The 27,865-nt window shown below is 47.6% G+C and overlaps 1 protein-coding gene across 9 annotated transcripts in view; it reads right to left on the bottom strand.

Moving 5' to 3' along the window:
- Nucleotides 1-27,865, bottom strand: part of tcf12 (transcription factor 12) — a 48,080-nt gene that overhangs the window by 17,943 nt on the left and 2,272 nt on the right. For 7 of the 9 annotated variants that reach the window (XM_062963414.1, XM_062963417.1, XM_062963416.1 and 4 more), the window contains exons 3-8: nucleotides 18,085-18,158; nucleotides 17,791-17,859; nucleotides 15,361-15,463; nucleotides 7,901-7,965; nucleotides 5,548-5,701; nucleotides 4,446-4,498 (exon numbers count right to left, since the gene is read on the bottom strand). In XM_062963414.1, the coding sequence (XP_062819484.1) occupies nucleotides 4,446-4,498; nucleotides 5,548-5,701; nucleotides 7,901-7,965; nucleotides 15,361-15,463; nucleotides 17,791-17,859; nucleotides 18,085-18,158 (518 nt within the window). Of the gene's footprint in view, nucleotides 1-49; nucleotides 2,089-4,445; nucleotides 4,499-5,547; nucleotides 5,702-7,900; nucleotides 7,966-15,360; nucleotides 15,464-17,790; nucleotides 17,860-18,084; nucleotides 18,159-27,865 lie in introns of those variants that run through there. The other 2 variants (XM_062963422.1, XM_062963420.1) reach the window with 2 other exon arrangements.

The raw sequence follows: 27,865 nt of genomic DNA, 5'->3' as shown, positions 1-27,865 counted from the left end.
GACAAAAGGCGGACCCGATGGAGGGCAGAAGAGAGAGAGAGCCCCTTACCGTCTTCCCGTTGTAGTAGTACATCAATGAGGGGCCGCCCAGGCCGGGCACCGGGTACGCACAATACATGCTGGCCCGATGCGGAGGAGCAGGAGCAAGAGACACGGCCACACTTCTCTTCTCCAAGGCATCCACGGTCTCCCCAAAAGAAAGCCGTGTCTCGCGAAGCTGCGCTCTGAGCAAATTCATGCAAAGCCCGACCGAAGCATCTCGTGCAGTTGGCAGCGGCTGTGAAATCTCCTCTCCTGCTTTCTTTGGAATGCAAACAAGACTCCTTTGGAGGCCAAGAAGAGTGCCGTTCGTCTGTGTATTTTCAAACTCAAAAACCTGTGAAGGACCCAGTGGTCAATCCCTGGTTGTCGCTTGTTAATCCTTTTGTCTTAATTAAAGGAAAGCCCTTGTAGCAGCAGCAGCAGCAGAGCAGATCTCCTCGCTGGGCTGGGCGCTCCTCTTTCCCATCTGGCTCCCTCTCCAAAGCCTCCGCAGCTCCAACTTTCACAAACAGGACTGAGACTGGAGGGCTGGAAATGCTGAATCACATACAAAGAGGAGGAGGAGGAGGAGGAGGAGGAGGAGGAAAGAGGAGGAGGAGAGGCAGAGGAGGAGGAGGGCCCAGGCACGGCTCAGCGCTTCCTGGATCAAAAGGCAGTGAGTGATAAATAGGCCTGGGCAGGGAGCTGCCAGTCCCTTTTGAGCCGAGAGGGCACTGTTGTCAAGGGAAAAGCCTTGACAAGAAGGACAAAGACCCAACACCTGGACCAAGTTCCCCTGCCCTTGGAGGCAACTCCCAGACCAAAACGAATGAAGCTTGTTGCAAAGGGGACTAGATGCACTTGAAGCATTAGGAAGGGCAGATAGGATTGGCAAACCAGTACACAGTAACCACAGAGCAGAAACCGTCAACCCATCAAAAACACAACATAAAGTAAAATATTAGGCTCAAGACAGACTGACATGAAGAGTCCGCAGGCAACAGAGGTTTAGGAAATCAACTCAACCACAACAGAAAGGACATTGGATGACAAATGTGGGTCAGTGACCCAGCATCCATCACTTTGACTGTATTTTATGCATATAATTATAAAGTGTGTAAGATCCCAAGCCCTCAAAAGCATGTCAAACCCAGTGCTTTGTGTGTGTCTGCAGTGAGGGAAGAGCACCGTGGCCCCTGCCTGGCTCTGTGCAGGAACCTTACTTGCCAGCCTTTGGCCGGAGGGGAGGGCCCAACAGAGAGACGCCATGAAGAAGCAAATCCCCACACCTCTGGCATAGTCATGGTATGGAAAACTAAAGGACCCCATACATAGGATGGCATTAAAAGGGAGAGGAATTCTGTTGGGCTTGGCCCCAAAGCTTCAACCACTTCTTCAGGTCACCCGTTTAATTAACTTTTCCTCCTTTGCTCTAAGTGTTGATGCAGTGTTGGCCCTTTCCTGCAGATGGCTGTCTCCTCCAATCCTCATTTCTATTGGAGAGAACAACCAGCGGAAATGCCTTCTAAGCAAGCAAAAAGGAAGTCCCAACTGGCCAGGGGACCAGCCACAGTTCATGGAAAAAAAGGACCCAGAAAACGAAAGCCACTCGATCAATGCTCTATAATCTTGAGCCAGCCTCTCTTGTGAATGATTTCTGTGCCTCACGGAAGAAAGAAGTCCACCCACAAGCTCTTTCTTGGAGGAAAATCCAAGCAAAACGGCTTATACGCCAAGAGCTGACTGGACAAGTGAGGATGATGCAGTGCTGGAAGACGCTGATATATTTAATTCTCCCGGCCTGGGAGACTTACAACGAATTAAAACAAAGGACGGCAACGTTTCCGCTTCCAATCTCAGCCCAAAAAAAAGCAGGCAGAAGGCCGTTTTCCTGGGAGTAAACTGGTGACCTTTCCATCGATTCAAATGCAGATTGTCAGATAATCTCCTTAAGCAGATTTTCTAGCCCTGTATTATTTATGTATTGAGGCATTAATCAGGTCCTTATAATTACCCTTTCCCGGCAGAGCGGCTTAAAATTCCCCAACACCCAATAAATACAAAACATTTTTTTTTTACCCTTTTGAAAGATGAGCTATCTGCCACGGAGTCATAGAAATGGAGTTCTACTCTTAGGACACATCACTTACTTCTTATCCATTTTTTCCAGAAATGCAATAACAATATGTCTGGGATATCAACCATTTTTGTGGTTTAAAAGAGGTCTACCAACCAAGGCATGAAAGGGTCACTCCTTAAATGCTAAGGAGACGTCAAGGCCCGAAAGGTCCAAACGCAGGAAAATGGGCACGAAGGGAGATACTGGGCATTCACTCACGTATATTTACCTGTCTAAATGGTTTCATTTTTTTATTTTAATCAAAGCAAAGTTTGACTGGTAGCATTTGCATTTATAGTTCCTTCGACACAAAATTTCACACAAATATGGACCCAAAGCACAAAACCCAAACAAGTCCCGAAACGTAGACGAAAACGTTCAGGATACGAGCCTAAGTCTCGCTATTGTCTGGTCAAACGGATGAGTAGAGTCAAGAGAAAAATACAGTCATGTTGCATCAGTTGAGGAAGGGGAGCGATGGTGTTTAGATGGCTTGGGCCTCATGTGACAACACACTGAGTCGGGCGCTATGGTTTTCCTACCATTTCTGTGCCTCTAGAGCAGGCCTGGGCAAACTTCGGCCCTCCCTTTGGGTGTTTTGGACTTCAACTCCCACCATTCCTGGCCTCAGGCCCTTTCCTTTTGCCCCTCAGCCGCTTAAGCGGCTGAGGGGCAAAAGGAAGGGGCCTGAGGCCAGGAATGGTGGGAGTTGAAGTCCAAAACACCTGGAGGGCCGAGGTTTGCCCATGCCTGCTCCTTCCTTCCTTCTTTCCCTCCCTCCAGAGCCCTGAGTTATGACTCACCACCCAGTGCACCTGCGCCATGTGTTAAGCAGAAGCAGTGAAGGCGCTGAATAAAACACCTCAATTTACACAACAAAGCAGCGTGCCCTGCATTCACTCCCCCTCCTTGTTTGCTCTGAAAGGCAGAGGAAGGAGGGAAGGCTCCACGACGGGCTGCTGCTATTTGTGGATCTCTCAGCTGCCTCTCCAAACCTTTCTCATCAGGCCCTTTGGTTTCCCTTTCTGACCGAGAAGACCCCAAGTTGCTTGAAAGCGGCCTGCCTTCGTGACGGCCTGCGGGCCCACTGGGGCTTCAGAGGAGATTGATGCATATTAATAACGACGGTCCTACTGAGGCAAGCTGAGCTGACGACCCACCAACCGACCGATTGGCAACGTGGCCTTCTCCGAATCTTAATGCCTCCTCCTCCTCCTCCGCTGGGATTATGACCAATGTACATCTATCTCTAGGATTCTGGGCTATTAATCTCTGCCTGTCCTCCTGCTCTGCAACATAATGACTAATTAAACATCAGAAGACATGAGCAGGAGAGAAAGGCTGGCCTGGCTTCTTCCCCTCTGGGAAAAGAAGAAGGGGGGTGGGAGACCCCAAACACACCACGGCCACCCTGCCACTCTGGAGAACATGTCTTGGGGGCCAAGCAGGCTCAGCCTTGGAAAGTCCTTGGATGGGAGATGATATTTCAGGGGAAGCGACTGACTAATCTGCGTCTGCCTAAGAAAACCCTCAAAATCCATGGGATCCCCATAAGACCTACGCACAAGTCACATCCATGATGAGGAGCCTCCGGTGGCCTAGAGGATAAAAGCCTTGTGACTTGAAGGTTGGATTGCTGACCTGAAAGCTGCCAGGTTCGAATCCCACCCGGGGAGTGCGGATGAGCTCCCTCTATTAGCTCCAGCTCCATGCGGGGACATGAGAGAAGCCTCCTACAAGGATGGTAAAAACATCAAAACATCCGGGCATCCCCTGGGCAACATCCTTGCAGACAGCCAATTCTCTCACTCCAGAAGCAACTCCGGTTGCTCCTGACACGGAAAAAAACAAAACAAAACAAAATCCATGATGGCTACACTTCTACAAGCCTTCCCAACAGGATCCAATGCCTATTTCATGGGCAGAATAAGTACGGATTTTGCATTTAGCATATTGTTTTTATTATTCATACACAACACTTTGCAAAACCTGGGCTTAAGCCATTCACAAGCAGGTCCCAACAAAGGCCTCTATTGTGCCAGACTGACTTGCAAATGCAAATAAGGGAGGAAATCTGTTGCCACAGAGAGATACATCAATTGATAGGTAGATGGATGGAGACATGGTACTACACCTCCTATAATTCCCAATTACCACCCATTTGACCGGTACTTATGGTGTAATCCCCCCTATTTGTCCACCCAAACATCAGTTTTAGCATTAACAGTCAATATAACAACCACAACAATAATGCAAGTTGAAATGGACGGTTAGGCAATTCTGACTTTTGTAAAGGAATACTTACTGAAGAAGGCAAGCCCGGGGGCACCTTTCTCACTTTCTTTGTCTGTAGAGTATCTGAAAAGCCCAACAGCAGCATTAGTGGTAAACAGGAGGAGGAGCAAGAATGGCACATCATTGCTAAAACGAGCAAAGAGCTGCTGTGTTTTCTGGGCTGTCTGGCCATGTTCCAGAAGTATTCTCTCCCACATCTATGGCAGGCATCCTCAGAGGCTGCGAGGTTTATGAGGATGCCTGCGGGTGCCTGCCATAGATACGGGCGAAACGTCAGGAAAGAATACTTCTGGAACATGGCCAGACAGCCTGGAAAAAACACACAACAACCCTGTGATCCCGGCCATGAAAGCCTTCGACAATTTATTTAGTATTTATTTACAGTATTTATATTCCTCCCTTCTCACCCTGAAGGGGACTCAAGTAAGTTTGTGTTAAGTATTAAGAGAGGAAAGGAAAGAGGTAGACCCACTACTGCTTTAGAATAAAATACATCCTACAATAACAATAACAACAACAACAACTTTATTTTTGTACCCCGCCTCCATCTCCCTGAAGGGACTGGGGGTGGCGCACATGGGGACAAGCCCAAACAATTGGAGTAAAACAAAATAAAATACATACAAGACACCCATCAGCATATGGTAAAAATACAGAGACAATAACATAGTAAAACAAAATAACAATGGCATAATAAAACAGAGTATAAAAACAGTACAATATTTAATCGAGGGTGAGCCGGGCCAAATAATGACCTGGCCTGGAGGGGAATTCCCACAGTTTGTGGGATGCGGGTCCCGGCAAAGGGGAGACCTGGCCGAGGAGAGCAAGGCCATCATTGCTGCTCCCAAAGGAAGAGGAGAGCCAAGCCGAGCCCCCCCCCCCCCCCCCGCTCCCTCCTGAAGCCCATCCATCTCTCTCTCTCTGCCACTTCAAACCTGATTATGAAACCCCGGCCTCTAGGATTAAGCAGGATATAAATCGACAGGAAACCGAAGGCTGCAATAAGGCAGAATCCTTAGGGGACGTAATTGGACGTTGCCCCGAACGACGCAGGTGTCAAGTGTACATATATGGGCAGCGGCAGCAGCAGCAGAGAGGGCCTCACTCACCCAGAGAAGAGGAGGAATCGTGAAGCGGCCTTCGCCGTGGGTTGGTGGTGGCGGAAAACGGGAAATATGGCGTCCCAGCTTTTCCTGAGGAGGAGGAGGAGGAGGAGACGGGGCCGGGGCTTCCGAGGGCGATGTCCGGCCGGAGGAGGCTGGGCTGCAAGACAGACGCACCATGCAGTGAGCAGGAAGGCCGGGCCCTGCGCAAAGGCACCCCCACAACCCCCCACAGAAGGACCCCACTCCCCAGTGGAATAGACCAGGCCGGTAGGCTGTTAGGAATGGTGGGAGTTGAAGTCCAAAACACCTGGAGGGAGGGCCAAAGTTGGCCCAGGCCTGGGATAGGCAATGGCAACTGGCAAGGACTAGCCCTGAGATTCCACTGCATCCACTAAGCAGCCTCAGCCCTGGTTAGGACTGAGATGGGAGATCACACCCTAATACCAGTTGCTGCAGGTGTTTTCAGAGGTATCTGACCAGGTACCATGGGAGCAAATAAGGACTCCAGCCATTCAGCCTCAACAATCTGAGCTGCTTCATTTACTACCTTATTGCTGACTCTTGAGGAAGACTTTTCCCTGGTTTTTTTATTTTATTTGGACAACTACCGCTTGCGTTAAATCAAAATCAATAGAGCTGCAATTGACTCATCTCATTGACTTTTCTGCCTGGCAGAACGAACTGAAAGGCACTACGGAGATCTGTCTATCCTGCCCTGCAGGCATCAGATGGAGAGAGGCGGCTTCCGTCCTCAGGGGGGAAATGACAAAAGCGCATCCCTATTGCTGACACCGTGTCCGCTCCCAACCTGACTGCCTGCCTGCCTGCCTGAGGTCTCCTCCCAAGGACCTGCATGGGACGCGGAGGCCCAAGTGGAGTTCTTCTAGCAGGCCGAAACCTCATCTGCTCAAGACACATCCAATTACTCAAGGATAATCGATGGCAGGTCATCCTCCTGGCCTACAGACCCACGTTGCTGGATTACTGTCCCCACTAATAAGCTGCAAAGGGATGCAAAAGGCTCCTCCCAGAGGCTCAGAAGACAAAGAGGCGCCTCGGCTAATCTACAAAGAACCTTGTTGATATGCTGGATATTTATTATTTTAATATGGAAACGTGATGGTGGACTTTTGTGGGGGAACGGAGGGCCCCGTTCGCTGCCCTGCATCACCTAATTGGGCAATTACACAATGTCTCAAGCCAAATAATAACAACAACAACTTTATTCTTGTACCCCACCTCCATCTCCCCAAAGGGACTTGGGGCGGCTTACATAAGAAAACAACCAACCAGAACATAAATTATCATACAATCCATGGATTTAAAACACAATACATATAACCTAGTTATATTTATAAAATGACATAATGTAATAAAATTTAAAGCCAAGACATCTATTGCGACGTATAGAGGGTGATTAGTGCAAAAACTCTGAATAAGGCCCATGAGACAGGTAGGGTCGAACAAGGATGTTAAAACACTAATTCCTGTAAGATGGGGGGCAATGATAAAGCGCAGAACAAGTTGTAAACAAGACACATGGCTGGATACATGGCTGGCGGCCTCTCCACTCAAAAGAGCACCGGAACATCCATGTTTTTAAATTCCGACGGAAGATGGGCAGTGAAGGAGCCAGTCTAATCTCCCTGGGGAGTGAGTTCCAGAGTCGGGGGCCAACACCGAGAAATCTTCTAAAATGAGATGGCCACTGCACGCACTTAGGCGCAGCATCTTACAATTCTGCCACCAACAGATTATATAAAATGGAAGAATCACAACTGGCCCTCCAATAATGTGACCTGGTGAAAAACTAGAAATACAGATGAGTGCAGTAAAAAAGCAATGCTGTCCTGAAGAAAAAGGGAGGCGACACTTGTGAGAAGGGCTCTGCGTCCCTCCTGAAGGCAGTCCTCCTGTGCGTTCCTCACTGAACGGCTGCCCGCTTCTCCGCCGGCCAGTTCTCCGCACCTGCGGCCCTCTTTGCGCAAAGATGTCTGGGCAAATTAACTCCATACTCAAAAACACGCTTCCTTCAAGCAAGACTGTGCTGGCTTTTCCCCCCAGAAAACTGTCAAGAGGAGAGAGCACGAGGGCCCTGTCTAGACAGAACAATGTCCCAAGGAAGACTGGTTTCTATTACGATCCAACGCTTTCGAGGGCACGGAATAACCAAGACTGTGGGAAGCAAGTCCTGTGCACATTGTGCCTGTGGAAGGGTGAAGCTGCTCTTCAGCCATCCAGAGTGGTTCGGGTCAGCAGTCGGGGCCTCTTCGGTCGTAAGCCAGAGGCCCACACATTTGGGTCCCAAAATGCAAAAAGAATACGGCAGCAATGCTTTTTAAAGCGCCACACTTACCTGGCAGCCCGAGAGTCCAGGGTCGCGACCAAACAACGGAAAAGGGCTTCTTTCTGATGATTTTCCTATGAAATGACATCAAAATTGAAAGTGAATCTCCATTCCATGAGGGCTCAGGCCTTCATCACAACAGAGGACATTGAAGTCGACACAATTGTTGTCTGCTCCGCTCAGCAGTTCATATTGCAAAGGAAGACATGACACTCCTTGGCCTGAAAAAGGACATTCACACCTATAATGGGCACTTGTGTGTGTCTGTGTTCCCAACTGAATTCCAGTTATAGTTAATATACAGAGTCTGGCTAAAAGGGCAGACATTAAAACACCTGAAACATTTGACATTCCTGATCACCTGCAATGAAAAGGCCCTTGCTCTGATGTCTGGGATTATTTTTGGTGTGTCAATACTGAAAGTAAATCTTATTTACAAGTGGCTGCTGAAGACTACAAGGCACGCAGGGGACGAAGCCAAGATAAACTCCTCCTTGTAATGCTGAATCCAAGTTTCCTCCGAGGTTAATAAGACCGGCACACATTTCACCATCCCTGGCGCAGGAAGCTGGGACGGCGCTTCGTGGAGAAGTAAGTAGTAAGTAAGTAAAAGTTTATTTGTATCCCGCCCTCTCTCCCGAAAGGGACTCAGGGCGGTTTCCAATATAAAATCACCATAAAACATTGTACAATAAAACACTGAAAACACTATAAAACGCTATAAGAATTAAAAACAAAAACAAAACATAACAATTGACTAAAACAATCACATAAGCAGAAGGAATATAATCACTCAAATAACATATGAATCTGCAAAGAAAAAAGAAAAAAAGACCACTGGGATGGAGGAAAGGATGGCCTGGAGGGATCACTAGAACTAAAATACAATATTATATTCTAAGATACTTTCGGGCAGAGGAATAATAATAATAATAATAATAATAATAATAATAATAAAACTTTATTTATATCCCGCCACCATCTCCCCAGTGGGGACTCGGGGCGGCTTACATGGGGCCATGCCCAGACGCCATACAATATAACAAAATATAGTGCAATGTTTCAAGTCAAAGAGATGGCCTGTGCAACTACTATAGCTATGGGCTCAGTTATCCAAAGGCGCACAAAGAAGGACGAGGAGGAGGCGCACAAGGAACGGGAAACATGTTTGGCCCAAGCAATTTGCTCCCGACAGACAGACAACAGCCAAAGAAAATCCCTCGCCTGCAAAACCGTTTGAAGCCGCATGAATCACTCTGAGTTACACTGGACTCAGCACTTTTTGCTCCTGCAAATAAGAAAGCCTTGCGCCAAATGATAAACAACTTTGACTAAAGTATGCAATATCGCAGGGTGGCCTGGAAACAAGGATTTGCAGAAGAGTCAATTGCAAGGAGGGAAGAAAAGGGTTCCTGAAGGTCCTAATGTGGCATCCCAGTGACAATATCACGGTCCACTTCATGTGGCCATGTTGTTGTCCACGTCTGCCGGCTACTCTTTCTTCCCCTGCCTTTTTCTCAAGGGGGGCAGGGCAGGGGCCTCTCCCCGCATTGTGTTCTCACATCCATTCTGTGAGGAGGAGCCACGGTGCATCCGGTTACGCCACCCATCCATCTTGGCCACCTTCTGCAGCACCCCCAAACCACAGAAGGCTTATCAAGCAGCAGCACCACAAGAGACAGACAAATGGACAGGTATCACCACAAAGCTCGATATGCAGTGAACTTCAGCCCCAGGGATGAAGGCTCGCAAGTGGGAACTGCCTTCTCTACCTCCATTCCATCACCTCTTTCAAAGCAGCTGAAATGCAAGGGTTCCTTTGAAAAGGATGGATTGCAAGAGCCTTGCTGCTGTGCTGTTTCCATGGGGAGGCTCTCTGAATGGGCTCTTTCCTTTCCTTTCTTCCATCCTTCCTTCCTTCTTTCCCTTGGGCAAAGGCAGAAAAAGCCTCCCCGCTCCTCCTTGGGCCTATTATCATGTTAATGGCCTTCTCATCCCAAGGGTCTTGTTTCTGGTCATAAGCAGTTCCTAAATATCTGCAGAACTGTTCACTCTGAACTGAGGTATAATCATTTTTCACACAGCTTAATAAAAATAATTACGGGGTAAGCACATTGTTGCCTGGCTGGCCTTCTGCTGATCCTTCACTTCTGGGTTGGCTAATTTTATACGTTGCGACTTTGCCAAGGACACAAACAAATAACGGTACTTCACTTTGTTTCACTGTTCAGAGGTCCACAGGTCCACTTCCACATTTTCCAGGAACTATTCCTGCCAAGAGTTTTGTCTCCTATTTCAAGAGAAGGCTCCTCTGGGGCTTGAAGTGGACCAACTCTGTGCAGAAGTCTTGGCTCTAGGAAGCATTTTGTGGCCATTGGTGGACCCCTGGGGAGAGCGCCATTGCCCAAGCTTTGCCCACCCTTATATCTTTCTTCTAAAACCAATTCATGCCTCTACATGTTTGCCTCTGGCATTGATGTTTCGTTTAAAGCACCCCGGAGGGTACGTTCCAATTGCTGGTCAGAAATGAGATGCCCGGCTCTTGTGGAGGAAATGGCTCTGAACGTTAACGGCATCCTCTGCACAAACCTCCATCCCTCCAACCCAAATGAGTAATGGCAAGGCTGTGGGCAAAACGCTCTCCGTACCCCACCATCTATTATCCCTGTCAAGTTAATGTCCCATGTTGAGCCATATGGCACGGGGATAGAGTCAACAAAGAACATTCCTTAAATTTGTGACACTCAGCATTTGCAACCATCCACAAAAGCCTGACGTCAACAGCTTTGTGGTGTTTTTAGTGTTTTCCCTCACAGCTCCGGCAAAAACACATCTTTAAGGGGGGCTGCCATGAAAGGAACGCATATCCTGTCACTTCCCAAAGCAACGGATTTCACGTATGGTATTTTGGAATAGTCAACGATAATAATAATAATAATAATAATAATAATAATAATAATAAATAACAACTTTATTCTTATATCTCGCTCCATCTCCCCAAAGGGACTCGGGGCGGCTCACATGGGGGCCAAGCCCAAATACGGCATAAAATACAATATCAAAGTGCATTTAAAACATTTAAACATATAAAAACAAGCATATAAAATACAATAAAAACACACTCAACTAACCAATAGTCAAGGCGCAGTTAGCATATTCATAATTGGTGTAAGGCAATAGAATTGGTATAGTCAAGTGTGATTCACAGTGTAAAACAAAGCAGGGAGGAAAACCCAGCCTTTCTGTATGTTATTCTGTGTGCAAGTCAATATGAGAGAGAGCATATGACCGTTCCGTTAGAAGGAGCCTTTTCCTTTGTGTGCGTGTGTGCTTTTGCTTCTTTTTTTCTCGGCAGTTGCCGTGTAATTACAGAAATCTAGCAGCATTTTCTAAGAAAGAAAACAGTTTAAACTAAATATATCTTTATATGCACTAAGGGTAGGTCACGGATGAATTACAAACTCCCCACAGAAGCCTCTGGCTCCTGGCACAACGCATTACGTCTCGAACTGGAAGTGAAGCTCAAAGAAGAAAGGAGGAGGAGGAGGAGAAAAGAGGGGCAGAACCCCCTCCTCCCAGCCCCACAGAAGCAATCGTAAGTAAAAATGCTGAGAAAACATCATCAAATCCTGAACACAGCATCAATTTCGCTTAATTACAGCCTTGTCAGCAATGTGATTATTCAAACAGCTCATGTAAATGTTAATGAGACCGCATTTGCATATTTATTTTTTCCCCTTTGTTGAAATGTCATTATTACATTCTACAATGATGAATAGTGCTGATGAAGCGGTCCGATATATAATTAGTCATTAGGTGGGATGAATAGATCAATTACGGAGGAAACCTGAGATTAAAAATAATAGTCAAACAAGGCTGCCCAACGGCGCCACGAAACCTGGGAAAAAGAAGGACCAGAGATGATGACGACGTGGTAAATAATGTGTCACTTGGAATTCAGAATTATTTTATTATTAAGAAAAGGAAATTTACAACAAAAGAGTCGCTTTGCTTATTGTGAACTTGAATAAGAATCAATCGATTCGAGGAAGTGTTTGGTGAAGGGAGTGATTTTCTCTGCTTTCTCTCCAGCATTCCCTTCAAGGCCTTGTGAGTTGAGATGTAGTTTCTCACAGCCTGCCAGTGCGCAAGGAAGGTGCCACAGCCGTAGGTTCATCAAGCGCACAGAACACCCGCCTCAAGATTCCCTCTCACCCTGGGTATTTTTATGCTTCCCCCTTGGAAGGACGGGCTGCTTGAGCGAAGAGCGCATGCATGCTTGCGTCAGGGCTGGCTCTGTCTCTGTCTCTGGCTGGGGAGCAGATGGGCGCATTCCACATGACCAAACCCATCCGTCCCCTCGGAGGGGCGCAGGTGCCGCGCAGCCGCCACCGAGCCAGCCGCGCACCATTTCACAGTCTATCGGGCACAAACGCAGCGCCACCAATCAATCCGGCCCCCGAGGGCCGCCCGGGAGAGAGAGGCTCCGACTGGCCCACGCCTGATGACTTCATAATCACACATCAGGCCGGGCGCTGGAGGAGACAAGCGCACATCCCCACAGCCTCCCTTCGATCGGAAGCGCTTCACGGGGCGCATATTAAGCAGAGCGCTGCTCTCAGCGCAGCCTCCGGATCAGGAGCCCAGAGGAGGAGAGCACGCCACCACAACAACTGGGAAGCTTCTTCCGCCGCTCAGGCCGAGATGGATGGCAACGCTGCCGTCCCTTTTGGCACAAACGAGGCCGTTGTCTTTGCACAAAGCAAGCAGGAAACATCACCAAGCCAGAACAGCGAAAAATAGGCAGATAGAGAGAGAGGGTGATCCACCCAAGACCATGCTGTGAGTCTATGGAAAGGCACTCCAGCAAGCGTCTCTGTAACCCTGCAAAGCCAGTGTTGGGGAGGCTTGAGTGCCCCCCTTGGATTCATCCCTTGCCGTTCTGCTTCATGTGGAAGTGTGTGAGATCCCTCCCCTGCCTTTCCAATGGGAGTGCCGCAAAGCCCCCTCCTCTCCTTTGCACCTGCTCACGGCACCTTGGCTTGACCCTCGGCTCAGAAGGCAGCCTCCCTCCAGCGCTGAGGCCCCAGACGGCCAGCCAGGGCCGGGGCATAGGAGCGCATCAAGCACCTGCGGCCCTTTGCGCAGGTGTCCTCTACCTGCTGGCAGTCCCTGGGAGCCCACCTGCCGCCACTGGGAGCCAGGAGGAAACCAAGAGGCAGGAGGGAGGGAGCATGCGAGGGAGTGCGTGTCGTTGGAGAAAGAGCCTCCGCAGCACCGAGAGGGGAGAGGCTGAGGCACTGGTGCACATCCTTATACCTCACAACCTCTCAGAATGCCTGCTATAGATGTGGGTGAAACATCAGGAGAGAATGTTTCTGGAACATGGCCATATTGCCCAGAAAATTCAGAGCAACCCAGTGATTCCAGCCATGAAAGCCTTTGACAACACAAATCCTGAACATTGCGAGAGGCAACCTGGGGCTGGCCAGCCACAGAATTAACACAGGTGCACTTTTAGAATACAGTAACTTTACAGTCCTTGTATACCGCACAACAAAATTAAATGCCATCCCCAATCCCATTATATCTGCAGAATTACAAAACCAAGCACAGCCCCTCAGTGTGAAACCACACAGTCACAGCTCTAGGATCAAAAGCTCCCTCTCAGCCTATTTGCCCTTGTCTATATCATCCTATACCGTCTGCCAGAGAAGAATATCCAGGGTGAGATGGATCCTTAAGAAGATTCTGAACTTTCTTAAGGCAGCAGGAATGATAAAGTTCTCTCAAAGAGGGAAGAAAGAGGGCAACCAATGATTTTCTGGGCAGTAGTGCCTTTCTATTTGTGTAATTGGCAAACCATATGCAATAGATGCAATAGGTTAGAAAACTCTCTATAGCACAATGGTAGAAGGTCAACAGAAGTTTGTCATTCCATTGTTGCTTTCCTTTAAAAAGTCTCTGTAGCCCATCAAAGGCACTAAATCATAATGCAATTATTAATTTCACGGAGCCCAATGCCAACTTTTGCAGGTCATTCAAACCGCAGAAGATCACAAAGGCAGGCCCCGCAGGCATTAGGGCCTGAAGAGAAGGCAGAAGGCAGCAATTTGCTTTGCTCACACACTCAACATTGCTTTGGAATTGCATCACCAAGACATCGCCTTGGCTTCAACCACAGAAGCACCACATTCCCTTTCTCAAGGCCAAGCAGCAGCCTTATTTAGGCAGACATGGCTCATGGTTTGGTTGGTATGGCAGCTCCAAACCATTATATTATAATAATAATAATAATAATAATAATAATAATAATAATAATAATAATACTTTATTTATACCCCACCACCATCTCCCCATGGGGACTCGGGGCGGCTCACATTGTTACAGAAGTAACAACACAAATACATTAGCACAATATACAAAGGTTAAAACACAATAAGATAATAAAACAAAAGTTAAAACAAAAGTTAATACAACAGTCATAGTATCAAACAACCATTGTTTTATTTGCTTCGACAGCACTGAGCAACATTGGGAAGGAGCACAAACCAACTCTCCACAACAGCTTGCATTTCCTCTGACAAAACCACTTACATGAATATTAAAGCGCATCTTTCCACAGCACATGGTTCATTACTGCATCATTATTAATTCTGGTTAGACAAAAATACCCTCTTTCTGCAACGGACAAGATCATTAAAGTATTTACGAGCTCCGTCATTCAAGACAGTGGCAATTAATACTCCGCTATCTTTCACGGCAAACGTGCTCAGGGCTGGACATGGTATATATAAAAATAATATCTGCTGACACACAATTCTCTCTTTTTCACGTTGCTGATATGCAGTGGTAAACGTACGAAATATACCACTCCGTCTCCATGTGAATGCAATACAATTCCACCAAAATCCAGCCAGATTATGAACTGCCTTTTCAAAGTTTACAAACATGTACTGCGCAAACCAACTGCTTGTGAAAGAGTCAAAGCTGTACATAAAGGCAAAAAGGAAAGATCTCCAGAAGACCACCGGCGGGATTTGGATTTATGTAATCTACTTAGAGAAGTGCCTTCAAAGGACAAGATCGTCAAGAACACAAAGAGGTCACACACGCCAGGCGGGGAAGGGGTTTAGCACAGGCATGGCCCAACTTTGGCCCTCCCTCCAGGTGTTTTGGACTGCAACTCCCACAATTCCTAACAGCCAAAACACCTGGAGGTCCAAAACACCTGGAGGGAGGGCCGAAGTTGGCCCATGCCTGGTTTAACAAACAAAGGAAAACACTGGGAGGAAATACCCGAACGATAGGCACAAACTGGGTAGCCTCGCTCCAAACCGTTGTCACGTTTAAGCCATGCAAAAGGGATCCTATTAAGCCCAGGAAAGCAGTTAAACATCCTCTGAATGCATTTTACATTCAAACACTGAGCACCAGCGGAGAACCTGGCGCACGGACGGTCCACTCACCCATCAGGCCGGAGTTCACAAAAGGCGTCGGGGACAATCCGTCACTGGGCCCTAATCGACTGTCGCTCAAGTGATCGCCGTAATGAGGACTGTCTGCAAAGCCCTACAAGAAAAGAACAGAGCATTTAACGGATTAATCGGCAGCCCAATGAAGTTTCGGAGACATGCTCCCCATCGGTGGGTCATTCTGTGTCCAGCGAAAGGACATTTGGCGCAAACGAGACCGGTTCAGGACAGCAGCAGCAGCATGAATACCCCAAATCCCATATGTCGCGGGAATAGGATATACAGGCAATCCTGGAGTTACAAATATAAGATTTACAAGCGACTCCAACAGGGTTGAGACAGCAGGAAGTGAGAGAAATTTTCTCCTCGGAAGAAAAAGAAATCCACTCCTGGAAAAGTTATCATTATCCTGGAGAAATGGAGTCTCCAGTGAAGGTTTATCCCCAATCCTTGTTGCCCAAAATCCCTTTCTCGGAGGGACGGAAAGTGAGGGGAAACCTTCTGAACAGGGACACAGGCAGCAAAAAGAAATGCAACTTTAAAACAAACCTACAGAACCTATAGTGTGTATATAGAGTTTAGGCTCTGAATTGAAATGTTTGGAGAAGCTCAGAGTGGGGAGAATCACACATTGCTCTGGGACAGTTTATTCAGTTTGCATTCTATACCATGATGATGATGATGATGATGATTATCTCAGATTGCAACATAAGACAGCCGGGGAGGAATGGGAAGAATGACTACTAGAGATACATTAGTGGACAACAGAAACCCAAGTTTAGATCCATATTCACTGAGACATGCCTGGAAAGTCCCACATCCTGCTCCTTGCGCACTCTTTCTACCCAGGCCCTAAAGAAGTCCCATGCAGGAGGAGAAACGAGTTCTGGTCTGCAGCAGCGATGAGGAACCATGCAAAACCCTTGAGGGCTCAGAGACCCTTCAATCGCTGGGCCTGTATCATTTCCCAGGCGACAGGCCTGCACTCATGGGGGCTGATGGGGCTGGAATCGGCCTCCCCCTCTTTGCAGGCTGCTGGGCATGCGTGTGTCACCGCTTCCTTCCTTCCTTCCTTCCTTCCTTCTCTTCCAGGCGGCCCAGAGACAAGATTCTTTGCTTCCTTTGGGATCATCTCGTGATGGACACTTGGGGAAAGTCTCAGTGACATCCACTGCTCGCTTGTGGCCACGAGGCCCCGTCTGTCAGGCGGCCCCACGGAGGAGCAGCAGCTGCCCAGGAAACAGGAGGCTCCCGGCCAAGGTCACGGGTGCTGCCCACCCACCCGCCCGCCTTCCTTCCTTCCTTCTGCTCAGAAGAGGCCGGCTGGACTGACCGCCCTGCGAAGGAGGCATCCGGGAAGGAAGAAGAGCAGCCTTTCGCCGCATCATGACGGTCGTGGTTAGACTCAGAGTAAGAAGTCGCTGAGCCTACAAGTCATCATTTGGATAGGCAGCCAACGGGATAGATAACCTTGGAAGAAGCTAACTCAGGCACGGCCCAACTTGGGCCCTCTCTCCACAATTCCTAACAGCCAGTCACAAAGCAAGTTAACTGACAGGTTGACTGTATTTCATCGCATAATAGTCGCACCCCCCATTTTTTTGGGTGGCAAGATTGGTATTTTTGTGTTCCTCGCATAAGAGTCGCAGAGCAGTTTGGGACTGATACTTCCTTTTGAATATTAGATTTGAAGGTCTAATGCAGGCACGGGCCAACTTCGGCCCTCCCTCCAGGTGTTTGGGACTCCAACTCCCACAATTCCTAACAGCCTAGCTTTTTATGCTTTCCTCAAGGACCCTTTTCTGCAAGGACAGGGTCCTTGCAGCATTACAATGAGCACAGCATTACAATGAGCCTGTTTCCATTGTGCTAAGGCAGCAGGAAAACAAAGGAGGGCAGCCAAGAACATGGTCCACGCCTTCAAGGAGGCCAAGCCCAAAAAGGCAGCCAGCCAGCCAGCCAGCAAAGCCTCGGCCGCAGCAATGAGGAAGGCCTTCCAGTTCCAGCTCAGATGGCCTTGGAACACAACACAAACAGGAGTCACACTTAATCCTCCCAGGTCCCCTGACCAATATTCCGGATCCCTCTGCAGAACTAAAGTCATCGCTTGTGGAAGAAAGACCAGCTGGGTCTCTGGTGGGTTCCCATCCAAGTAATAACCAGGGTTGGCACTACACAGCTTCCAAGAGCTGGCAGGATCTGGTTGGTGCTTTTGGGGTATGAGTGTGTGTGTGTGTGTGTGTGTGTGTGTGTGTGTGTGTATACACACACATATATATATACATACATATATATGCACACACACACACACACATATATATATGCACACACATACATTTATACATACATACACACACAGGCTACCCTCTTGGAAAGAAAAACTGCCTCGTATTTCACAAATCCCCCCCCCCCCCCAAGTCTCACCTCCTCGTGTTTCAACTTTTCAAGTGCTGTTGAGAGATCAGAGCTTTTTCCAAGGAGGCTGCCATTCTCCTGCCAATGAGGAAATATTTTAAAAGTTTAGAAATAATTAAAACGTTTGCTATTAAAAAAACAAACCAATAGATACGTGACTGTGTAGTGCCTCATTGAATCTAATGCACAACTCAATTTCCAAAACCCCAGCGGCAAAAGGGGCGCTCTTTGTAATTTGGCCTCCTTAGGATTGTGCTGTAGAGTGAATCCACTCTACTGACCGACTTCCTAGTCCTGACTTACCCTTGTTGCTTCGTAGGAAGGGCTGGGCGGTCCGCTTGCTCCCCAAGAGACAGTGGCGCCTCGCTCCTCCATGCCTGGCGACAGAAACAAGAAAGGCAAGGCCTTCATAACACAATTCAAGGATCGGGAGGAAAAGGCACAGGATAACATCACGGTGGAGAAGGCAGGCAGGGGAAGGCCATTCTCTCTCCAGAGCAACCACAGAGCACACCTCTGGGAATCCCGAGTCACCTGAGCTGGTGTGAAAGACCTCTGCTCCCTCCAGATCAGATCCTTCAAGAGCAACTTCTACAAAAGCATCGCCTGCCAGGCCAGAACCCGTGAACACCAGCCCACTGCCTCATCGCTTTCATCCACGTCTTCTTAGAGAACGTGATCCTCTTCTCTAATAGCGATCACATTTCCTTGAGACTTTAGTCAGAGACTGCACCAAAGCTGATGATATTGGAAGTATTATTGAAGGCTTGCATGGTCAGAATCACTGGGCTGCTGTGAGTTTTTTTGGGCTGCATGGACATGTTCCAGTAGCATTCTCTCCTACCGTTTCTGTTTAACTCAGAAACAGGAGAACTCCAAACAACAAACAATCAAGAGCCGGTTAACACCTCCCAAACAGAGGATGCCTCTAGGCTACCTCTATGCAAATACCCTCACTGACTTTGCCAACTTCATGGCTACTCAAATGCTAATTCAAGCTTACTCATTGCAACAATCACACTTTCTGTAAACAGACAAGGGTTTTTCTCCCACCCTGGACATCATTCCATAGGTGTGTGTATACACACACACACAGACACACACTCCACTTGCCTCACTGTCTGAAGATACCATTAGCCACAGATGCAGGTGAAACGTCAGGAAAGAATGCTACTGGAACACAGCCATACAGCCCAAAAAATGCATAGCAACCTACTAATATGGGAAGTGTTTTCAGTTTTTGTCCCTTACTACGTGTTTGTTTCCCACGTTCTCCTCCCTCCTGAAAATCGAACACAAAACGCCAGCATAAGAAGGACGGCACAAAATGAATGTGCTGCACACAACTTGCTTCATTGGGAGACTTCAAGGAAGGAAACCCATCCGTACACTCTCCCCCACAAACTCAGAAAGTTTCCCAAAGCCTTCCTTTAAAAGAAATTATTTTTTCCATGTTCTCTCTCCGCATTGTTTCTCTACTGTGTCAAGAAACACCTTCCCCAAGCTGGGCCACCACAAGAGGCTTCCACGCCTGGAGCTCAATCCATTGACACAGGAGCGTGATCAGAACTGAGCCTGAGTCTTCTCTTTGGCCCATGGCTTTCAGCATGGCCCTGGGGTGGGTCCCGTTCAGGAAGAGTCAGAGACAACAGAGAAGTCAAGAGCAGGCAAGCAAAGGCCTCATGCAATCAGTCCCTTGACTTTGATGCAATTCCTTTCGCGTCTATTAACACTAGTTCTCTTCTGGCACCGTCTGGGAGCATGAGGCCCACGAGAGCTGAGAGACATCGTTTTAGGCTGCAGGAGGTTTTTCCATTCTGAATCACCTGGAACATTTTGCACACTCAGATAACTGTGCCGCCAGCTGCGCCCCCCCCCCCCCCGATATCCATTCGCTGGCCCAGCACAGTGCTATTCAACTTTTGGGAAGTCTATGTATACACCCCTGATGAATGCCCCAAAACTCAGGGTTCTACAAGTGCCAAAACAGGACTCTGCAAATAGGCCAATTTATCTTAAAATCTGTCTATGATATCGATCTTCATCTGTTTAGAGAAGAAGAAAAAACTCAGACAGACAGACACTGCCTGAACCTACGCGTATCTTCTTTTAAAATCAACTTCATTTGCCTGATGGAAGAATGCAATGCCAACCTGTGTTACAAAGGGGCTGGAAGTCTACCATGCAATTGCCAAAATATTGGTCTAATGCAAGGGTGAGACTTTCCCTACACATTTTTTAGCCCTAAAATCCTCTACCAATCTTCCGCATATTACAGCTGACAGTGATGCAGAGATTTTATGGTACGGGACCCCGGAGCTTAGGAGGAGGTGGTTGGCACTGGCAAAGAAGGCAGAAGGGATCTCCTGGCATGTAATAATAAAATAATAATAATAATAATAATAATAATAATAATAATAATAATAATAATAATATCTCCTGGCGTGTCTCAGTCACTCCTCTCTCAGGAAAGGGCGGAAGGAACAAGCGACCCACACAGCAAGTATAAAACAGAGAGGCTTGGTCACAGAAAGTAGAGTCAAGAAACCAGTTCTAGGAGGAGCAGGCTTTTCCTTTGGCACAGTTAGGCTAGGAGACAATATGGCAAGCAAGTCACCTGCGGCCACCAGGAAGAGAAATATTTGTAAATATTTCTTGCAAAGAGTTGTGAATACACTCCGAGGTCCCAAAGAGACTGCGCTGGCCATCCATGTTGTCCATCACTGCTCACATATGTAAGTAAACTGGTCAATAATAATCGTTTCATGAAGCTCTAGATTTTCCACCGGCCAAAACAGGACTCGCATTTATGTGCAACTAAACAGCAAGAGTGGAGCCTATTCTGAACCCGTTCACGCCTCATTTGAGAGTTTCAATGCCGACTGCTTTTGATTTTCAACAAGGTCACGGTACCTAAAGCAAAGTATGACGGCTATCAATTCATGCATTAGATTTCATACAAAGCCTATTAAAATACTGCCAACACGGAATGTGAAATGCCGGCTATGCCCAGTGTTACTTGTTCAGGAAAAAACAAGTCCTCCCGTTTGACCAAGACGCAAAAGGATTTCAGCCCCAAACTGTGATTTTCCAAATGGTCACCATCAATACGGCAAAAGGGGTGTGTGCTCTGTTGGGGGTCTGAGGAAAAGGAAGGGAAGCCGGGGGAGAGAGAAGCCCAGCCAAGTGCCGTATTTAAACTGAAATGGAGTATTAGCCAGTCTTGCGTGAGGCAACCTGACAAGGCCACCCAAACCCCTCAGCTCCGTTTGTATAAATCCATGTCAAACATGATAGCCAGGTGCAAGGTGTGCGAAACGTGTCACGGTGAATCCGCATCGGCTTGCTCAGCCAAGCAAGAAGCCAGACCACAGCGCTCAAGGGAGCTGCCAGAGGTCCAGGGGTCGAGGCTCCAAGCGCAGAAAGGGAGAAAGCAAGTGCCCTCCGCCCTGATCCCGAGGGGGGCAGGGGCACCAGGAAGCCCACCCTTGGACAGAGTGCCCCCAGAAAGAGACAGAGGCAAGTAAGTGTATTCAGCAGTCCCTTGCCGCCTTCAGACTCCATTATGACTCTCACTTCTTGGTAAATAAACAAAACATTTGCTGTAAATACTGCTATAAACAGACCAGCAGGAAACAACCAAGCCTCTATCGAGAGCATGGGCAAACTTCGGCCCTCTGAAGTTTTGGACTTCCACAATGACCTAACAGCTGGTCACGAAGCAGGGTAATCGACAGGTTTACTGTATTTCATCACAGAATAGTCGCACCTCCATTTTTTGGGTGGCAAGATTGGTATTTTTGAGTCGCAGAGCCATTTGGGACTGATTCCCCCCTTCCTTCTCTCCATCCATCCTATTTAAAGTTAGACTTGAAGGTCTACTGCAGGCATGGGCCAACTTTTGCCCTCCAGGTGTTTTGGACTTCAACTCCTGCTAGGAATTGAACACCTGGAGGGCAAAAGTTGGCCCATGCCTGCTCCAGAGTCTACAGCACAAGCGTATTAACGTTACGCTTAAGACACATTTCTTTTCACCAGACAAAGACATGTTAGGAGAAAGGCGGGTCCTGACAGAGACGAAAACAAGCTTATCTTGAGCGTCAAACCCTGTCTGAACAGTCCAACACGAGCTGAGTCAAGCAAATATGGATTCCAGTAGGGAAGCATTTTCTAGGCTCTACACCCAAGAAACCCATAGCAAATCATACAAGGAAAACCCCAAGGAAATCATACAAAGCAAGGCATAGTTTCAGGGGTAGAATGTATGCACCCTACGGACGCAGCTTCCTAAATGGACAAAATAGCACAAATCATAGAATCAGAGTTGGAAGAAACCTGGTGGGCATCCAATCCAATCCCATTCTGCCAAGAAGCAGGAAAATGGCATTCAAAGCAACCTCAACAGATGGCCATCCTGCCTCTGCTTCAAGGCCTCCAAAGAAGGAACCTCCACCTCATGCCCAACAGCAGAACAGCAAGGGCCTGTGTGAGCCGTCTTGCCCTTTGGCAGGGTCCAAAACAGGAGTGTGACACCAAGCGCTCCCTGATGTTGGCCAGCTTCCCAAGAGTGGTGGTCCCTCTCAGGAGAGCTCCTTGCACCGTCACAAAGGGCATCCATGGGTCTCAAAGGCAGTTCTCCCAGAGCCCAAAAGGCAGGAGGAGGAGGAATGGGCCAGGGACGGGTGCCCGGGGCGTGTGCTGCTCTTATCCTGCACCCGGAGCCCCTTCTTATGGGACAAGGGTGGATCTACCCCTCAGACGGGCCATCGCATCTGATCGTAACCAAGGCTCTCATGGCTATCCCCAGAGAAGCCTGCCTGGGCACCACGCTACACCTTCCGGGACCACGTCCTCTACATTGGGGGTCTCTTACTTGCTTATTCTGTTTCATGGAGTTCTTCTATATCATCCCAGACGCTTGGGTGCAGTTGTTCCCTGCAAGCAGATGGAGACAGCAACAAATAGAATTTTTTAATGGCGTCATCCCCTCGGGCAAGGGGAAGCAGTCACAGGCTCACAATCCTACGTCTTCCAAGAAAAGTAATAAAAATAATGTAACCTTACTTGTACAAGTGCTTAAGCCTCAAGATAGAGAAAGACAGTCAATACAGAGGGAGGAATTAAAATCCACACGGGAGCTACGCATCATTATTACACACAATAAGGCTTCGAAGGAACGCTTCATCCTGCGGATGCTGATGCATCAACTGCAAGTCATGTTTATTAATAAACATCTGGGGAAGGTGGGCCTTTGGTGCGCATTTGGTCACAAAGTTCAATCTATTCTTGCGTTCAGAGGCACTGCCAAGACTGGATGAACCAGAAGTAACACTGGCTGGAAGATGGACATTTTCCTACAATCGCTTTCTTTCGTGCATTTTAAAACTCGTCTCAACGGCACCATGAAACACTTGGAATGGTTCAGCCTAGCTGTCTTCAGTCCCTTTAGGATCCCACATGAAGGAAAATCATTATTTCAGCTTACAACACAACCAAAACATTGGAAGGGAAAGATGAAAATAACCCATCATTAAGAACGACGGTGTAGTGGTCTGACTGTTTGGCTTTGCCTCACGGTTTGAATCCCCACCAAGCCATGAAAAATCCCGAGTGCCCTTTAGCCTCAGAAGAAAGCCATATTGCCCAGAAAATGTGAGCTAAACCTGCCTTAGTGGGACTGCAAGTCAGAAAGGACTTGAAGGCACGCAACAACAACAAAAAAGCATCACACTAAGAATGACCTAGAACCTCAGCATCGGCTGAAAAACACAACATGAGGATACCTTTCAAAACAAAGTCACGTTTTAATCACACAGGCTAGTTCTAAATAGATTGACGGTAACTAACAATATGCAGATTGAGAACAGAGAGGATATATTTCTACGAGGTTGAAAATGTAGTGGACTCCATCTCCCACCATTCCTAACAGGCGGTATTCAGGAGCACATTTATTCTGCTTTGTGAATGAGAACGACAAATGCTTGAGCATTTGTGTGGTGGAACATCTCCTACTCAAAACAGCATTAGAGAACCCTTCCTCGGGGTGCAATGGAGAAGCGCAAACAGGGAGGAGATGCCGAGAGTGTCTCCAAGGAAGGAGGCACAACGTGGACGGAGGGCAACCCCGATCCCGCTGTCACCATGCATCTGTCAGCCTTTCACTCGCCCCAGGACTACGGGCTGTTTGTGCAACTTGAACAAACACTCCAGACTTGGCTTGGGTTGCTGTGAGGTTTTGGGCTGTCTGGCCATGTGCTGGTTGCGTTATCTCCTGACGTTTCACCTGCGTCTGTGGCTAATGCCATCCTCAGAGGTACTGTTGGCGATGAAGCAAGCAAAGTGTCTATATACCTGTGGAATAATGTCCAAGGTGGGGGAAAGAGCCCTTGTCTGTGTGAAGCAAGTGTGGATGTTGCAATTAGCAAGCTTGAATAGCACTGAGTAGCCATGAGGCTGCAAAGTCAATTTGTGAGGGTCTCTGCATAGAGGTGGCCTGACCTTTGTTGCCTGGAGGCATCCTCTGTTTGGGAGGTATTCACTGGCCCTTGATTGTTTGCTGTCTGGAGTTCTCCTGTTTCTGAGTGGTGTTCATTATGGCCACTCCAATGCTAATTCAAGCTGGCTAATAGCAACATTCACACTAGCTTTAACAGACAAGGCTTCTTCCTCCAACCCTGGACATTATTCCACAGGGATATATACACTCCACTTACCTCACTACCAAGAGATGCCATTAGCCACAGATGCAGGCAAAAGGTCAGGAGAGAATGCTGCTGGAACATGGCCATGCAGCCTGGAAAACTCACAGCAACCCAGAAAATCACCTTATACTTCAGGAGAGATGAATCTAATGCACATGGGCAGAGATGGGGCTCAATGAACCCCTCCCCTCTGAACTATGCAGAAACATTAAAATATTTCCCCGATTTTTTGATGAATTACTGTCAAAACTCTTTATACATGTACAAAATATTCTACAAGCACACCTTTCCTAGGCTCTAAAATCCTAATTTCCTGATAGAGGACAGCGGATTCGCCCAAGACATCACTTCTAGAGACCATCTACCAAACTCACTCCCCGGCCCCACATCAGCAGGGCTCGCTTTCCTTCTGCAGCCAGAACACACCGTATCCCAAAAATACGATTATGGAATCTCCAGACAAATGGTGACCATCTCCGCCGTGATTAGATCATTGCCACCGGCAAGACAATGGGACACATCTCCAGCTGTCAAAATGGATTTCGTCTATTAATTTCGAACAGCCTCAACGGGCAAAGCTGTTTTCCGCACGAAAGTGATCTGGGAATATTTTTCCCACCTGACTGAGAAGCCGGGTGTTGCATCCTTCCCACTGCCAAGATCCTCACGCAACGGACACACATCTAATCTTGATCAGGCCTGTAGATCTCTTTGGTGGGGAAGCCACACTGCATTTTCAGCTTTTTTTTTTTAAAGGTAACAGAGTTTTCCTTGCACTTTAACACCCAACCTGTTCCTAATGTAAACTAAAGTGGCTGGAAAAGGTCTCTAAAGGAAGTGCTGGAGGGCATAAATAAACAGGGAGCATTGCAGTCTATGGGTACGAATATGGTGTTTGTCTTTGGCAGACGAACTATATTTGCATCCAAACCAGACAATAATAATTTGTGGTTTTGTGATACGAAATCCAGCATATAGATCTCGTTTGCTGTGTCATACTATGTATATAACAACAACAACAACAACAATAATAATAATATCATCTTTGTTTACATCCCGCTTTTCTCCCTCACGGGACCCAAAGTGACAACTCAAGACACTCAAATGCAGGCATGCCTCCGCAAACAAAGCTTCTGAGAAATAAGTTCCTTTTTGCTCCCGTGCAGCTCCTTTTTCTTCTTCCATCACATTAGATTCAACTGTAATTTACATCTTGCAGCCATATACCCAAGTTTGTTTCACACGCATAGAGCAGAGTAAGACTCCAGGTAATGTACAGGACAAGGGCGAGTAAAACGGAACACAAACAAACCGCAAGCTGATCCAATACGATAAATACCAGAAGTCCTTCCAAATGAATTGGATTCTAAAGGTTCCCGCCCAAGTTCAGGTGGAGGATTCCCCCGACAGAGGACTGCAAGGCCCAGCTCTCCGTTTCGAGACCATTGGTTCGAAAGCCAAGTCCTTCTCCTCCTGTTTTGGAAGTGACATCACAACCATTATTTTTTTCCAACTGTAATGAAGACCAAGTGTTTTTTCCCCCTTGCTCGACAGGATGAGATAATTGGCAATTTTTTATGACTTGAATGCACGTTTTGTATTTGTGCTTTTAGAAAAACAAAGCCGTATTGATGAACGCATCATCCAAAAGCATAAAGGGCATACTTTTTGGGTGAAGATGTTAACTGAATACTAAGGAAAAATCAACAAGATACGCTTTTGTTGCATCTGATAATGCGATGCTCTGTCTGTACAGTCGGGCCAGGCTTCGAAATGGGCCCGATCTTACAACTCACTTAAGTTCTCACACAACAGGGACGGGAAGGGGAGCATTCGTGGTCCATGAAACTGGCAAAAGGTTACGTCACGCATCGGCTCCAAGGGTCAAAATGCCACGACACCTTGGGTTCATATTTGGAAGGATTTCTATACAGAGCCATTGCTCTGATGTTGTTTATCTCTTTACTTACACATGGCTCTCGTTGTTATTTTAAGCTAGAATTCTGCAGAGACATACCGTATGGCCCAGTTTTATTCATCTGGCCAGGCAGATGTCAGAACAGCGTAACTGCCAACAGAACAGCATGTACAGTAGCCCAATCCTCCCTCTGTTTCCATCAGGTATCTCTAGCTTTGCAACGGAATGCCACACGTTTCGAATCCGCAGCCACGCCAAAGGCACACGGAACCCTCCCAGCCCCAAGCCAGCCTCTGCTCGCCTTCTGCCAAGCCTGCCAAACCCCAAACAGGGGCATTGACAGCACGCCTAGGGATGCCTCTGTGGGCTCCAGTCGCATGGAGAGTCAGTTTGCCAGTTCACACCAAACAGCAAAATGCAGCTCTTGTCCTTGGCGGCTCCGAGGCAAACCCCTCAAGCCCTGCTTTCTGCAAAATCCAACTTAGAGCGGGATGTGCACAAGACATCAGCAAAGCAGACCCCCAGTTCTCCTTCCAGCTCAGGGCAGAACGGCAAAAGGGGGGGGGGGGGTCCAAAGGGGGTGCAAGTCCCCACAAAAGGCCTCAAGAGAGTTAGCATTGGAGTGCTTCATTTTCAACATTCAAATGAATGCTATTCTAAAGGAGAAAAAAGCTCTCGTTGAACCAGTCGGCCCATTTATGCCTAGGATTGGACCTTTCATAGGCTCACTGAAGATTGATTTTTTTATGCTGTTATATAATTTTATGTTGTTTTAAACTGCTGTTTGATGATTCTATTTTATGTAACAATGTATGTGTTTTAAATTGATTATTTTATGATATTATGATGTTGATTGGGCTCGACCCCATGTAAGCCACTCCGAGTCCCCTCGGGGAGATGGAGGCGGCATACAAAAATTAAGTTGTTATTATTATTATTGAGCCCCCGGTGGCGCTGCATGTTAAAGCGCTGAGCTGCTGAACTTGCGGACCAAAAGGTCACAGGTTAGAATCTGGGGAGTGGAGTGAGCACCCACAGTTAGCCCCAGCTTCTGCCAACCTAGTAGTTCAAAAACATGCAAATGTGAGTAGATCAATAGGTACCGCTCCAGCAGGAAGGTAACGGCGTTCCATGCAATCATGACCTTGGAGGTGTCTACGGACAACACCGGCTCTTTGGCTTAAAAATGGAGATGAGCAACAACCCCCAGAGTCGGACATGACTGGACTTAACGTCAGGGGAAACCTTTACCTTTTTTACCTATTATTATTATTACATAACCACACCACCTCAGCCAAGGGTGAGCTACTCCAAGGCAGCCGGATGTTATCAAGGTTTGTGTTACATCTGAAAAGAGAATGACCAAAGAAACCCATTTTGCGGGACAGCGGAGCCCCAATAAGGGAAGCGAAAGGCCTGAGCGAAGGCCATGAAATGCGGCTACGGAGGGCTCAAGCGGAGCCCT

Source organism: Anolis carolinensis, unplaced genomic scaffold, assembly GCF_035594765.1.
Source record: "Anolis carolinensis isolate JA03-04 unplaced genomic scaffold, rAnoCar3.1.pri scaffold_11, whole genome shotgun sequence".
NCBI classification, from domain to species: Eukaryota; Metazoa; Chordata; class Lepidosauria; order Squamata; family Dactyloidae; genus Anolis; species Anolis carolinensis.
This window is presented reverse-complemented; position numbering and strand designations above follow the sequence as displayed.